We start from the raw sequence: 12708 nt of genomic DNA, 5'->3' as shown, positions 1-12708 counted from the left end.
ATAATCTCCCTCTGCCTTTTCTCTTTCTTAAAATTTTTTTTCTTTTTTCTTTTTCTTTCTTTTTTTTTTTTTTTTGAGACGGAGTGTCTAGCTCTGTCGCCCAGGCGGGAGTGCAGTGGCGCGATCTCAGCTCACTGCAAGCTCCACCTCCCGGGTTCACGCCATTCTCCTGCCTCAGCCTCCCGAGTAGCTGGGACTACAGGCGCCCGCCACCACGCCCGGCTAATTTTTTGTATTTTTAGTAGAGACGGGGTTTCACTGTGTTAGCCAGGATGGTCTCGATCTCCTGACCTTGTGATCCGCACGCCTCGGCCTCCCACAGTGCTGGGATTACAGGCGTGAGCCACCGCACCCGGCCTTCTTATTCTTCTTTTTTTTTTTTTTTGAAATGGAGTCTTGCTTTGTCTCCCACGCTGGAGTGCAGTGGCGTGATCTCGGCTCACTGCAAGCTCTGCCTCCCGGGTTCATGCCATTCTTCCGCCTCAGCCTCCCGAGTAGCTGGGACTACAGGTGCCCTCCACCATCCCTGGCTAATTTTGTTTTTGTATTTTTAGTAGAGACAGGGTTTCACTGTGTTAGCCAGGATGGTCTTGATCTCCTGACCTCGTGATGTGCCTGCCTCCGCCCCTCAAAGGGCTGGGATTACAGGCGTGAGCCACTGTGCCTGGCCAAAAATTTTTTTCTTATTTTTTGTAGAGATGGGGATCTTGCTGTATTCCCAGGCTGGTCTTGAGCTTCAGGCCTCAAGTGATCCTCCCACTTTGACCTCTCAAAGTACTGGGATTACAGGCATGAGTCATTATGCCTGGCTGCCTCTCTCTTATAAGGCTACTTATGATGGGATGTAGGGGACCACCTGAATAATCCAGGATAATGGCTTTATCTCAAGATTCTCAGTGAAAACTTTACTGTAGAAAATAACATAGGTTCCAGGGATTAGGACCTGACATCTTTGGGTACCACCATTTAGCCCACTGTAGTGTTTTCCTGAACTCCAGACCACATTTCCAACTGCCTGGTGCTTTATTCCAGAACCTTCAATCTCAATTTGTCCACGCTACTAGCATATAGAGAAAAACACCCAATTTGGGATCTAAAGAATTAGATTTGGGTCCCTGGCTCCACAAGCAGTACTCAGTCACTTCTTGTTCATTCCTCTGATCTGCTTTCTGTTTCTTGAACACATCAAACTTATTCCTGCCACTAATTATTCCAACTCTGCCCAAAATAATATTCCCTTAAATCTTTGTGTGACTGCATTTTTCTTATCATTCAAGTCTCATTCAGGATTTCCTTTCCTAATTGACCTTATCAGACTACTATAACACCTATCGAACATTTGAAAGTTATTGTTTATTCTTTTTTTTTTTTTTTTTTTGAGACGGAGTCTTGCCCTGTCGCCCAGGCTGGAGTGCAGTGGCGCAATCTCGGCTCACTGCAAGCTCCGCCTCCTGGGTTCACGCCATTCTCCTGCCTCAGCCTCCCAAATAGCTGGGATTACAGGCATGAGCCCCTGAACCTGGCCTATTCATTTGTTTTGTATCTCCCCTCCCCCCACTAAAATATAAGCTCCAGGAGCTAAAGGACCTTGTCAGTTTTTTCACTGCTCTATCTCTGGCTCCTCATAGGTAGTCAATATGCGAATGAAGGATGTTAAAATGGACAGTGAGACTAAGGGATCCTAGCAGCACAATGGGAAATTATTCCTTAGCAAGGTGCTTGAAATCTAAAAAAAAAAAAAAAGAAATAACCGAGGAAACCCATATTTATAGAGTAACTTTTATTTTGTTACCATATTTTCTCTTTTAAATTTCTAACAAAGTAATGTATTCAAATAATACAAAGTAAAATATTGGCTGGGCACGGTGGCTCGTGCCTGTAATCCCAGCACTTTGGGAAGTCAAGGTAGGAGGACCGCTTGACGCTAAGAGTTTGAGACTAGCCTGGACAACATAGCGCCACCCCATCCCTACAAAACAATATAAAATAAAATAGGCCAGGCACAGTGGCTCATGCCTGTAATCCCAGCACTTTGGGAGTCCAAGGTGGGTGGATCACGATGTCGGGAGATTGATACCATCCTGGCCAACATGGTGAAACCCCATCTTTACTAAAAATACAAAAATTAGGCTGGGTGTGGTGGCTCATGCCTATAATCCCAGCACTTTGGGAGGCCAAGGTGGGCGGATCACGAGGTCAGGAGTTTGAGAACAGCCTGACCAACGTGGTTCATCCCCGTCTCTACTAAAAATATAAAAATTAGCTAAGCGTGGTGGCGGGTGCCTGTAATCCCAGCTACTCAGGAGGCTGAGGCAGGAGAATCGCTTGAACCTGGGAGGCGGAGGTTGCAGTGAGCCGAGATCATGCCACTGCACTTCAGCCTGGGCAACAGAGCGAGACTCTGTCTCAAAAAAAACAAAAAACAAAACATCAAAATACAAAAATTAGCTGGGCATGGTGGCACGTGCCTGTAATCCCAGTTACTTGGGAGGCTGAGGCAGGAGAGTCACTTGAACCAGGGAGTTGGAGGTTGCAGTGAGCCAAGATCACGCCGCTGCACTACAGCTTGGTGACAGAGCGAGACTCCGTCTCAAAATAAATAAATAAATAAATAATAAAATAAAATAAAATTAGCTGGGTGTGGTGGCATGCATCTATAGTCCCACCTACTCAGGAGGTAAGGCAGGAGGATCACTTGAGCCCGGGAGTTTGAGGTTATAGTGAGCTATGATCATACCACTGCACTCCAGCCTGGGTGACAGAGTGAGCTCTTCTCTTGAAAATAAATAAATAAATTATAGAGGATTTATCATGAAAAGGAACAGGCTGGGCACGGTGACTCACGCCTGTAATTCCAGCACTTTGGGAGGCCGAGGGCAGGTGCATCACCTGAGGTCAGGAGTTCAAGACCAGCCTGGCCAACATGGTGAAACCCTGTCTCTACTAAAAATACAAAAAAAATTTAGCTGGGCATGGTGGCGGGTGCCTGTAATCTCCATCTTACATTTAAGACATTATTCATTGACTTGCCAGTTAGAAAGATCAAGATTTAATTAGCTCACATTTTTTGTCTTCTCTACGTGTCCTTGGCATTTTTGCTATTTAATATTTTGTTTTTTTAACCTTTAAATAATGTACCTAAAACTGGTATTTTTTGTTCCCTCAACTTGAAGCAGTGTCTCCTGAGTTCCTACGTGGTTAGCAGCACCCCAACTCTTCTTTTTCCCCTCTCTTCTCTACTTCTACTTCTCAAGGCCAGTCAGCTATACCTTTAATTTTACATTGTGAAAGTTGTTAATATTTATAGTCTCTTCCGTAACTATATTTAAATCTTTGTGATTTGACTCTAGGTTGGTTCTAAAAGTTGAAACAAAAAATAGCATTTACATGGCAGTGACTTCAGTCTGTCTTCTTTCTTCCTTTATCCTTCCCTGAATTTGAATCTCTAAATCTAGGACATGAATTCCAGAGTGGGTGGGATGAGTAAACCAACAAGGTAACAAAAGCATAAGTAAGAGCAATGTCAATCAGAGGCACCTATGCTGAACTGGAAGTCTCCCACCAGGACATTGCTAGAGGGGACCAGTAGTACCTTTTGGGCAGGAAGTGGTATTTCAGTTGTACTATGAAGGGTGAGAGTTAGATTTGTGGAAGCACCAGGATTAGCAAAACATGTGGGTTGGAGAGTATAGAGATTGCTCAGGGTGCAGTAGCCAGTTGACCAGCAGGTTACACAAAGCGGGTGTTGCCTGGAGAATCAGGAAAGCTGTTGGGTCAGAATTGTGGAGAGAGATGGATAGGGGGCAGGTTATTAAGCCTTGGATTATTTTACTTTTTTTTTTTTTTTTTTTTTTTTTTTTTGAGGTGGAGTCTCGCTCTGTTGCTCAGGCTGGAGTTCAGTGGCTCGATCTCAGTTCACTGCAACCTCCACCTGCCAGGTTCAAATGATTCTCCTGCCTTAGCCTCCCAAGTAGCTGGGACTACAGGTGCCCGCCACCACACCTGGATACTTTTTGTATTTTTAGTAGAGATGCATTTTCACCATATTGGCCAGGCTGGTATCGAATTCCTGACCTTGTGATCTGCCTGCCTCAGCCTCCCAAAATGCTGGGATTATAGGCGTGAGCCACTGTGCCTGGCCAAGGATGATTTTACTTTTGACTTTAACTTCCCAGAATGTTTACTGACGTGGTCCCTCTGAGGTGGGGTGGTTCAGAGTGTCTTTGGAAAGCACAACTAGAAGGCAGAATGAAGAGTGAGAGCTGCTAAAAAGAATTTAAAGAGGCTGGATATAGTGGGTCACACCTGTAATCCCAGCACTTTGGGAGGCTGAGGCTGGAGGATTGCATCAGCTCAGGAATTTGAGACTAGCCTGGATAACCTGAGGAAACACTGTCTCTACAAAAATTATCCAAGCGTGGTGTATGCCTGTAGTTCCGGCTACTCGAGAGGCTGAGGTAGGAAGATTGCTTGAGCCCAGGAGGTTGAGGCTGCTATGAGCTGTGTTTGTGTCACTGCACTCCAGCCTGGGCAACAGAGCAAGATCCTGTCTCAAAAACAAAAACAAAAAAAACCCCAAGAATTTCAAGGTGGTAGAACTAGGGCTTGATGATTATGTAGGATCATCAAACTTGGAGCTTCCAGAAATGAAGAAGGAAAGGGGAAATCAAGCCTTAACCATATGCAGTTGACTGAGAACCTGTTAGAAAGCCCAACAGATTGCTCTCAGTGCTCAAGAAAGGCCCAGGGATGAGGGTTAATAGGTTTTTTTTCCTAGCTACTGCACTGGGTTAAATAGTGTCCCCCCAATATTGGTGTCTACCAAGAACCTGTGAATGTGCCTTATTTGGAAATAGGGCCTTTGTACATTGAATCTGCTTAAGATAAGGTCATACAGCTCCAGCTGTAAATCCAGTGACTTGTTTCTATGTAAGGAGAGGGCGGTTTGGACATACAGTGACATGTGGACATGCACAAAGTGAAGGTGGCCATGTGAAGACAGGCAGAAATTAGAGTGATGCAGCTGCAAGTCAACGAATGCCAAGGATTGTGGCCACCAACACAAGCTAAGAGGGAAGGAAGGATTTTTCTCAAGACCCTTTGCAGGTGTGTCCAATCTTTTGGCTTCCCTGGGCTACATTGGAAGAATTGTTTTGGCCAACATGTAAAATATGCTGGCACTAACGATAGCTGATGAGCTTTAAAAAAAAAAAAAAAAAAAAAAAGGTCCACACATAAATCTCATTTTTTTTTTTTTTTTGAGACGGAGTTTTGCTCTGTCACCAGGCTGGAGTGCTGTGATGTGATCTTGGCTCACTGTAACCTCCAACTCCCTGGTTCAAGCGATTCTCCTGCCTCAGCCTCCCGAGTAGCTGGGATTACAGGCACGCGCCACCATGCCCAGCTAAATTTTGTATTTTTAGTAGAGACAGGGTTTCATCTCATAATGTTTTAAGAAAGTTTACAAATTTGTGTCAGGCTGCATTCAAAGTTGTCCTGGGCTGCATGCGGCCTGTGGGCTATGGGTGGGACAAGCTTGCTTTAGAGGGGATATGGCCCTGACGATACCTCAATTTCAGATTTCTAGCCTCCAGAACTGTGAGAGGATAAACTTCTGTTGTTTTAAGCCACCCAGTTTGTGGTAATTTATTATAGCAGCCCTAAGAAACCAATACCCTGTGAAATAGTCATTCATTCCTTTGACATCTGTTCTATTAATCATCAACTTACAATGCATCTGTCTCTGTTTAGGTAAAGTGAAAAGATGGAACTGGTCCCTTTCCTCTTGGAAACTCACAATTAAACTAGTCAATGACTCTTGGCTCTTAGAATCTGAGGGTTCAAATGGACCTTAAGTGTTACCTGTCTACATTTACCCCACACTCATAATGATTGAATCTCCAAAAGTACTTCTCCAGTCTCTGCGTATAATCTCATAGAATGGGGAACTCACTTCTTCCTTAGAGATGGTCCCCTATACTTCTATAGAGTTTGACTCAGAAAATTCTCAGGCTGATGCTGGGTGTGGTGGCTCACGCTTGTAATTCCAGCATTTTGAGAGGCTGAGGTGGCGGATCATGAGGTCAAGAAACCCCGTCTCTACTAAAAATACAAAAATTAGCTGGGTATGGTGGCGTACGCCTGTAGTCCCAGCTACTTGGGAGGCTGAGGCAGGAGAATCACTTAAACCCGGAAGGCAGAGGTTGCAGTGAGCTTAGATTGCACCACTGTACCCCAGCCTGGTGACAGAGCGAGACTCCATCTCAAAAAAAAAAAAAAAAAAAAAAAGAAAAGAAAGTTCTCAGGCTGGGTGCAGTGGCTCATGCCTGTAATCCCACACTTTGGGAAGCTGTGGTGGGTGGATAACTTGAGGTCAGGAGTTTGAAACCAGCCTGGCCAACATGGTGAAATCTCATCTCTACTAAAAATACAAAAGTTAGCTGGGTGTAGTGGTGTGCACCTGTAGTCCCAGTTACTCAGGTGGCTGAGGCAGGAGAATTGCTTGAATCTGAGAGATGGAGGTTGCAGGGAGCCAAGATCACACCACTGCACTCTGGCTTGGGTGACAGAGTGAGACTCCATCTCTGGATCTTAGTAACGTTTACCTGTTGATCCTGGTTTTCCTCATTGAGTTAACAAAGTTCGATCCCTCTTCCCCAGAAGAGCTTATTACTTATTGGAAAACGTAGCTGTTACTCTCTTGATGCACGTTCAATTCTAGGTAGTGCTTCTTTCACAAGCAGGCTCTCCTCTGCAAGAAAACCTTGTATCCTTAATAGTAATAATAGACACAGCTGACATTTATAAGGACTTATTATGTATTAAGCATCATGCTAAGTGTTTTGCATACATTATCGAATTTGATCCCCATAATAAGTCTATGAGGAGATTACTATTAAGCCTCATTTAATAGATGGGAAATTGATGGTTAGAGAGGGCAAGGAATGTACAAGAAGTTGTGCAGCTAGATAAGCATTGAAGTAAGGATTTTTTTGAGACAAAGTCTTGTTCTGTCACCCAGGCTGGAGTGCAGTAGTATGATCACGGCTCACTGCAGCTTCTACCTTCTTGGGCTCAGGTGATCCTCCCACCTCTGCCTCTTGAGTAACTGAAACCACAGGTGTATGTCACCACACTCGGCTAACTTTTTGTGGAGACTGGGTTTCACCATGTTGCCCAGGCTGTTCTCCATCTCCTGGGCTCAAGACATCTACTCATCTCAGTCTCCCAAAGTGCTGGAATTACAGGCGTGAGCCACCATTCCTGGCCTGGAGTAAGGATTTTTATCAGATTAGATTCCATGTTCTGATCCAACTGCACTGCCTCTCACTGCCTGAGAACCTGGGGTTATCTTGGGAATACCGTTGCCTTACCATGAACCTGCTTTTGTCTCTCTGGATGCAGGAAGGACCATCAGAGCACTCCACCTGTGCAGTATGGGGAACTGCGGGCTTTGCTAGAAGCCATGCTAAACCGGTGTGCGGAGTTTTCCCAGACCTTGCTGAACAGGAGGCCCCTGGTCAGTATACTGCAACCTGCTGCTTCCGAAGATCATGCTGCAGTGTGTTTTTAGAAAGATAATTAGTATATTCCCTTACTTTTGTATGCTATTTCATGACTTTTTCTCATGCACACATGGCTACAGTGAGATGCTGTTTTTTCCCTAATGGCAGAACTATGAAGCTTAAGGATTACTATTCTCATTTTTACAGATGGGGAAACTAAAGCCACGAGGGTTAAATAATTTTTCTCTAAGGTCCAAAACTAGAAAGTACCTAAGCCTAGATAGTAAATTCCAGGGTGTTTTTACCCCAGTCTATTACACACATTCTCTGTTTATATCATACAAGCAGATAGGGTAAACATGCTCACAAAATTATTTAAGTCTGGATTCACTAGAATCTTAGAATCTGAACAATGTGCAATGTGTTGTAGTTGCTGGCTTTTAATAGCCTGTAGACTTAAGATATCAGGAAAGACACTGTCAGTGTGAATGTTGATTATGTCTTTCAGGATTAACTTTGGGAACTAAGCTCTTTACACCTGATGGAGTGGGGGTTTTCTTGTGTTTTAGAGCAACTAATAGGGCCATTACAGTCAAGCTAATGCCCACTAGCCTGTGACAGCTTTCTGCATATAATAGACCAATAGTCATTCCTGTGGTTCAGAGAGACTGTAGATTAAGGTCCCTCCAACAATGCTACCATTTTTTTTTTTTTTCCGAGGTGGAGTCTTACTCTGTGGTCCCAGTCTGGAGTGCAGTGGCACAATCTCGACTCACTGCAACCTCTGCCTCCTGGGTTCCAGTGATTCTCCTGCCTCAGCCTCCCGAGTAGCTGGGATTACAGGCATGCACCACCACACCTGGCTAATTTTTTTTTTGTATTTTTAGTAGAGACAGGGTTTCACCGTGTTGGCCAGGCTGGTCTCGAACTCCTGACCTCCACCTTGGCCTCCTAAAGTTCTGGGATTACAGGCATGATCCACTGCGCCATGATCCCTGCTACCATTTTTTTTTTATTCTGAGACGGAGTCTCGCTCTGTTGCCCAGGCTGGAGTGCAGTGGCGTGATCTTGGCTCACTGCAACCTTCGCCTCCAGGGTTCAAGCAATTCTCCTGCTTCAGCCTCCCCAGTAGCTGGGACTACAGGTGCCCGCCACCATGCCTGGCTAATTTTTTTTGTATTTTTAGTAGAGACGGGGTTTCACTGTGTTAGCCAGGATGGCTATGATCTCCTGACCTTGTGATCCGCCTGCCTCGGCCTCCCAAAGTGCTGGGATTACAAGTGTGAGCCACCATGCCCAGCTTTGCTATGATTTTTTAAAGGAGCTATTTGCAAGGATATAGCCAAGATCTCTTAGAAACTTAGGTGTACGGGAATGTCAGACTGCAGTGTGAGAAGAAGAGGTCTACAGTCATTCAAGCATAGACTGAGACACAGCATATACTTGATCACTAGGTTCCTGTCTCTCCTTCCCACCTCAGGGCCATGCCTCCAGTAGAGATTCAGAGAAGGCCATTCTTCAAAGGGGAAAGTTCCTCCTGAGCACTCTGGAGGGATTTAGAAGTGCCTGCAGGTGAGGGGCCCTCTGTGGTATGAAGTAATAGCATGGAAGGTAGGGGTGGAAGGGATTCAGACAATGGGTGAAGTTCTAGAGGCAACACTTGATTTCTGATACTCTGCTGTATGGCAAAGAGGACTTTGGCTAGGGTAGGGTTTGGGGGTGTGTGGAGGAGGCTTGAGGACAGGCAGCTAGGGGTAGGACCTTTCTAAAGATTCCTTCCTCATGGAGTTTTTGCTACTGTGTCATGAGGTTGTGTCTTATTCACCTTCGTTCCCTGCCCCCCCCCCCCCGCCCCCGCCAACTAGCCTAGCACTATAGGTATTCACTGAATGGTTGCTGAATTAATTCAGTTTACATTAACAAATGTTTGTTGTATCTACTGTGTGCCATGCCTGATGCTAGACAGTGGAGCTAGAAAGAAAAGTCAGAATGGCTCCTGCCCTCAAGGAGCTCACAGTCTCTTGGGGAAGAGATGCTTTTTTTGTATATATGTGGGATTTGTTAGGTTTTCAAGCATCCGGGGAAGGTATCCCCATAGAGAGAGCAGCATATTTAAAGGCAAATGAACGGGAAATAGCAAATAGCATGGCATATTCAGGGAAGTACACACAATGGGGTAGAAGTACACATAGTTGGGGGAGGGGGTAGGGAGCAAGAATCTGGAGAGGTAGCCAGGGATCAAGTCCTCTCCTCGTTGTGGTCTGCTGAATTTTCTCCCAATCTGATAATAGAGATACTTTCCCTGGACCCTGAGCACAGGCGCTCCCCGCCACCCCCCAGGAAGGTGTTTGTAACCTTTAGGTTGCATAGGTGGTAGTGGATATACTCACACATTGATTTCTTAGGTTGGCTATAGAATTCCAGAGTGAGCCTTCAGCCCAGGAGAATCCATTCACAGCTCCCAGCACCAAGAAGGAAGACACCTTGGAGGCCTTCTCAGAATTTCTTCTCAGTGCCTGTGACTCGCTGTGTATCCCCATGGTGATGGTGGGTTCTCCTGAGCCACGGGCAACATGAAGCTTGGGGAAGAGAAGAATGTGTAGGCGAGCCAGGCTCAGAGGCATAAGGCAGTGACTGCTCAAAGGAACTCTCTGGGGGCCTCAGCAGTGTGATTCTTGCTGCTACCTTTCCTTTGTTCTAAAAATAAAATGTAATGTTTGATTATGAAACTAACAGGTTCCTCTTAAGAAAAAATAGAAAGCAGTAATAACAAAATAATAAGTGAGTAAGTTTATGGAGTGATAAGTGCCTAATGTTCACTACCTGATTTAGTTCTCCCAATGACCCTGGGAGATGGATGCTATAATTTGCCCTAATTTACAGATAAGGTTGTCATATTTCTATAGTTATAAAGCAAGCCCATAACGGTGCTGAGATTGAACCTATGACTTCAGGTCCCCTAGCTTTTCTTGTGTCTTTAATAATGAGCAGCAGTGAATGTCTGTTATCCAAGTGTTAATAAGGAACATGTATGTGTGTTCCGTAAAATGAGAGATGACCACTCTGAAGAGAGGCTCGATCCTGAAGAGCTTCATTTTGAGCTGACTTGAGTTGAGATGGTGGGAAGAGCAGGGCCAAGAGCTGCTGACTCTGGGTAACCTTGGATGAGTCCTCTCCTGCTTGAGGTTTGGGCATCCTATGAGCCTGTGAGGAGTCCCTGTTAGTCAGGAAAGGGCAACTCCTAACCATCTACTGGGAACAGTAGGTGGCAGCAGGGAGGCACCTCTGGCTCTGTACGAGCGAGGTTCTTTCTTAAAGAAGCCATTGAGCTGGAGTCTGCAGGAGGTAGTGGTCAGGAACCCTGGACTGTGGCCCTGACTTAACCCACTAACAGTAAGACTTGGGCAACTCATCGCAGTTTACTCACCTGCCCTGTCTTCCTCCTAGATTTTTGAAGTGTTAGAGCTAAATCTAGAAGTAGATCATAGAATTATTGTATTAGTCTTTCTACTTTTCTGTATTTTATACATTTTCTTTAATGAGCATATATTACTTTTATAATAATAATAATAAAAAAAAACCAAACTTGCTCTAAAAATGAAAGGAAAGGTGTCAACAAGAACAATGCCTCTGAGGACCCAGCTGTTTACAGAAAGGGAACTGAGACTCAGGGAAGGGAGAAGGTGACTACCCAAGGGCACACTGTGGTGGCTATGTACAGAGCCTGAACTAGAACTCTGTTTTTTTTTTTTTTTTTTCTTTTTTTCGTAATTCAGAGCTGTGTCTACCACATAAGACTGCCTCATGACTCTTGAAGAATTACCTGAAGGCTGGTCTGAGTGCAATGGTATTTACAACTAATTGATCACAACCAGTTACAGATTCATTTGTTCCTTCTCCATTCCCCCTGCTTTACTTGACCAGCCTTAATCATAACGGGCCGGGTGCGGTGGTTCACGCCTGTAATTCCAGCACTTTGGGAGGCTGAGGCAGGTGGATCACTTGAGGTCAGGAGTTTAAGAGCAGCCTGGCCAACATGATGAAACCCTGTCTCTACTAAAAATACAAAAATTAGCCGGGCGTGGTGGCGCATGCCTGTAATCCCAGCTGCCTGGGAGGATGAGGCAGGAGTATCGCTTGAACCCGAGAGGCAGAGGTTTCAGTGAGCCGAGATCGCACCACTGATCTCCAGCCTGGGTGACAGAGCAAGACTCCGTCTCAAAGAATTAAAAAAAAAAAAAACCCACCCCCCCCAAAAAATAACAAATATGAAGGCAGTTTATAAAGTATATTATTATTATTACTATAGTAATAGAAACATGAGAGTCACTCTGCGTTATGGTTTAGAAAGCAGTTTTTACACACCAGACCACATTTGTTTCTGGGAGGGATATCTTGTTATTCCCATTTTAGTCTTTTGGGAACAGAAGCCCAAAGAGATAAAGTATCTAGTACAATCTATCAGGTGATCCAAGCCTTAGATGTAGGTTTGGACTTTAAGTTCCCTAGCTTTTCTTGTGTCTTTCAAGTGAAAGGAGTTAATCTACTGTTGCTAGATTTGATGTGAGTTTTCTCTGATGCCTTTTCTTCTTCAGAGGCTCAGTCCTGGTGGGCTATGTTCTCTCTCCTGGTTCTTTGCAGAGACACTTGGAGCAGACCACCCACCCAGCTTTGATGGAAGTTTTCCTCTCAATTCTGCATAGCCTCTTTGTCATCGTTCCCCACATGAAGAAGAAGTTTTCCAAGAAGCTTGGTAGGCAGCAGGCAAATGTGGAGGTTGGGAGGGAGGCAAGCACCTTAGGCAGTGCTCGGAGAGTATTCAAAGAGAGGATAAGTTGTGGGTGCACATTTACTAATTCATTCAGAATCTGTATCTATTCTTTGTCCAGTGTTGAGTGAAAGGAAGTGTCAGGCAGCAATCAAAAGTCATTAAAGGGGCTGGGTGTGGTAGTTCATGAGCCAAGATGGGAGGATCACCTGAGGCTAGGAGTTTGAGACCAGCTTGGACAATACAGTGAGACCCCATCTCTACAAAAAAGATTAAAGAAAAATTAGCTGAGAGTTTTCAGTAACATTGGCGACTAGTTATTAATAATAACTAACATTTAAGTTCTTACAGTGTGTGAGACTGTTTTAAGTGCTTTGCATGTATGGACTCATTTAGTCCTCAGAAAAACCCTAGGAATTGTCTATTGTGATTGTA

At 44.7% G+C, this 12708-nt stretch overlaps 1 protein-coding gene across 1 annotated transcript in view; it reads left to right on the top strand.

The window, feature by feature from the left end:
- Nucleotides 1-12708, top strand: part of MEI1 (meiotic double-stranded break formation protein 1) — a 103907-nt gene that overhangs the window by 39408 nt on the left and 51791 nt on the right. The window contains exons 12-15 of the mRNA XM_055253040.2: nucleotides 7405-7519; nucleotides 8986-9077; nucleotides 9911-10052; nucleotides 12147-12258. Coding sequence (XP_055109015.2) covers nucleotides 7405-7519; nucleotides 8986-9077; nucleotides 9911-10052; nucleotides 12147-12258 — 461 coding nt within the window. The remainder of the gene's footprint in view (nucleotides 1-7404; nucleotides 7520-8985; nucleotides 9078-9910; nucleotides 10053-12146; nucleotides 12259-12708) is intronic.

This window comes from Symphalangus syndactylus, chromosome 18 (genome assembly GCF_028878055.3).
Source record: "Symphalangus syndactylus isolate Jambi chromosome 18, NHGRI_mSymSyn1-v2.1_pri, whole genome shotgun sequence".
Classification (NCBI taxonomy): domain Eukaryota; kingdom Metazoa; phylum Chordata; class Mammalia; order Primates; family Hylobatidae; genus Symphalangus; species Symphalangus syndactylus.
This window is presented reverse-complemented; position numbering and strand designations above follow the sequence as displayed.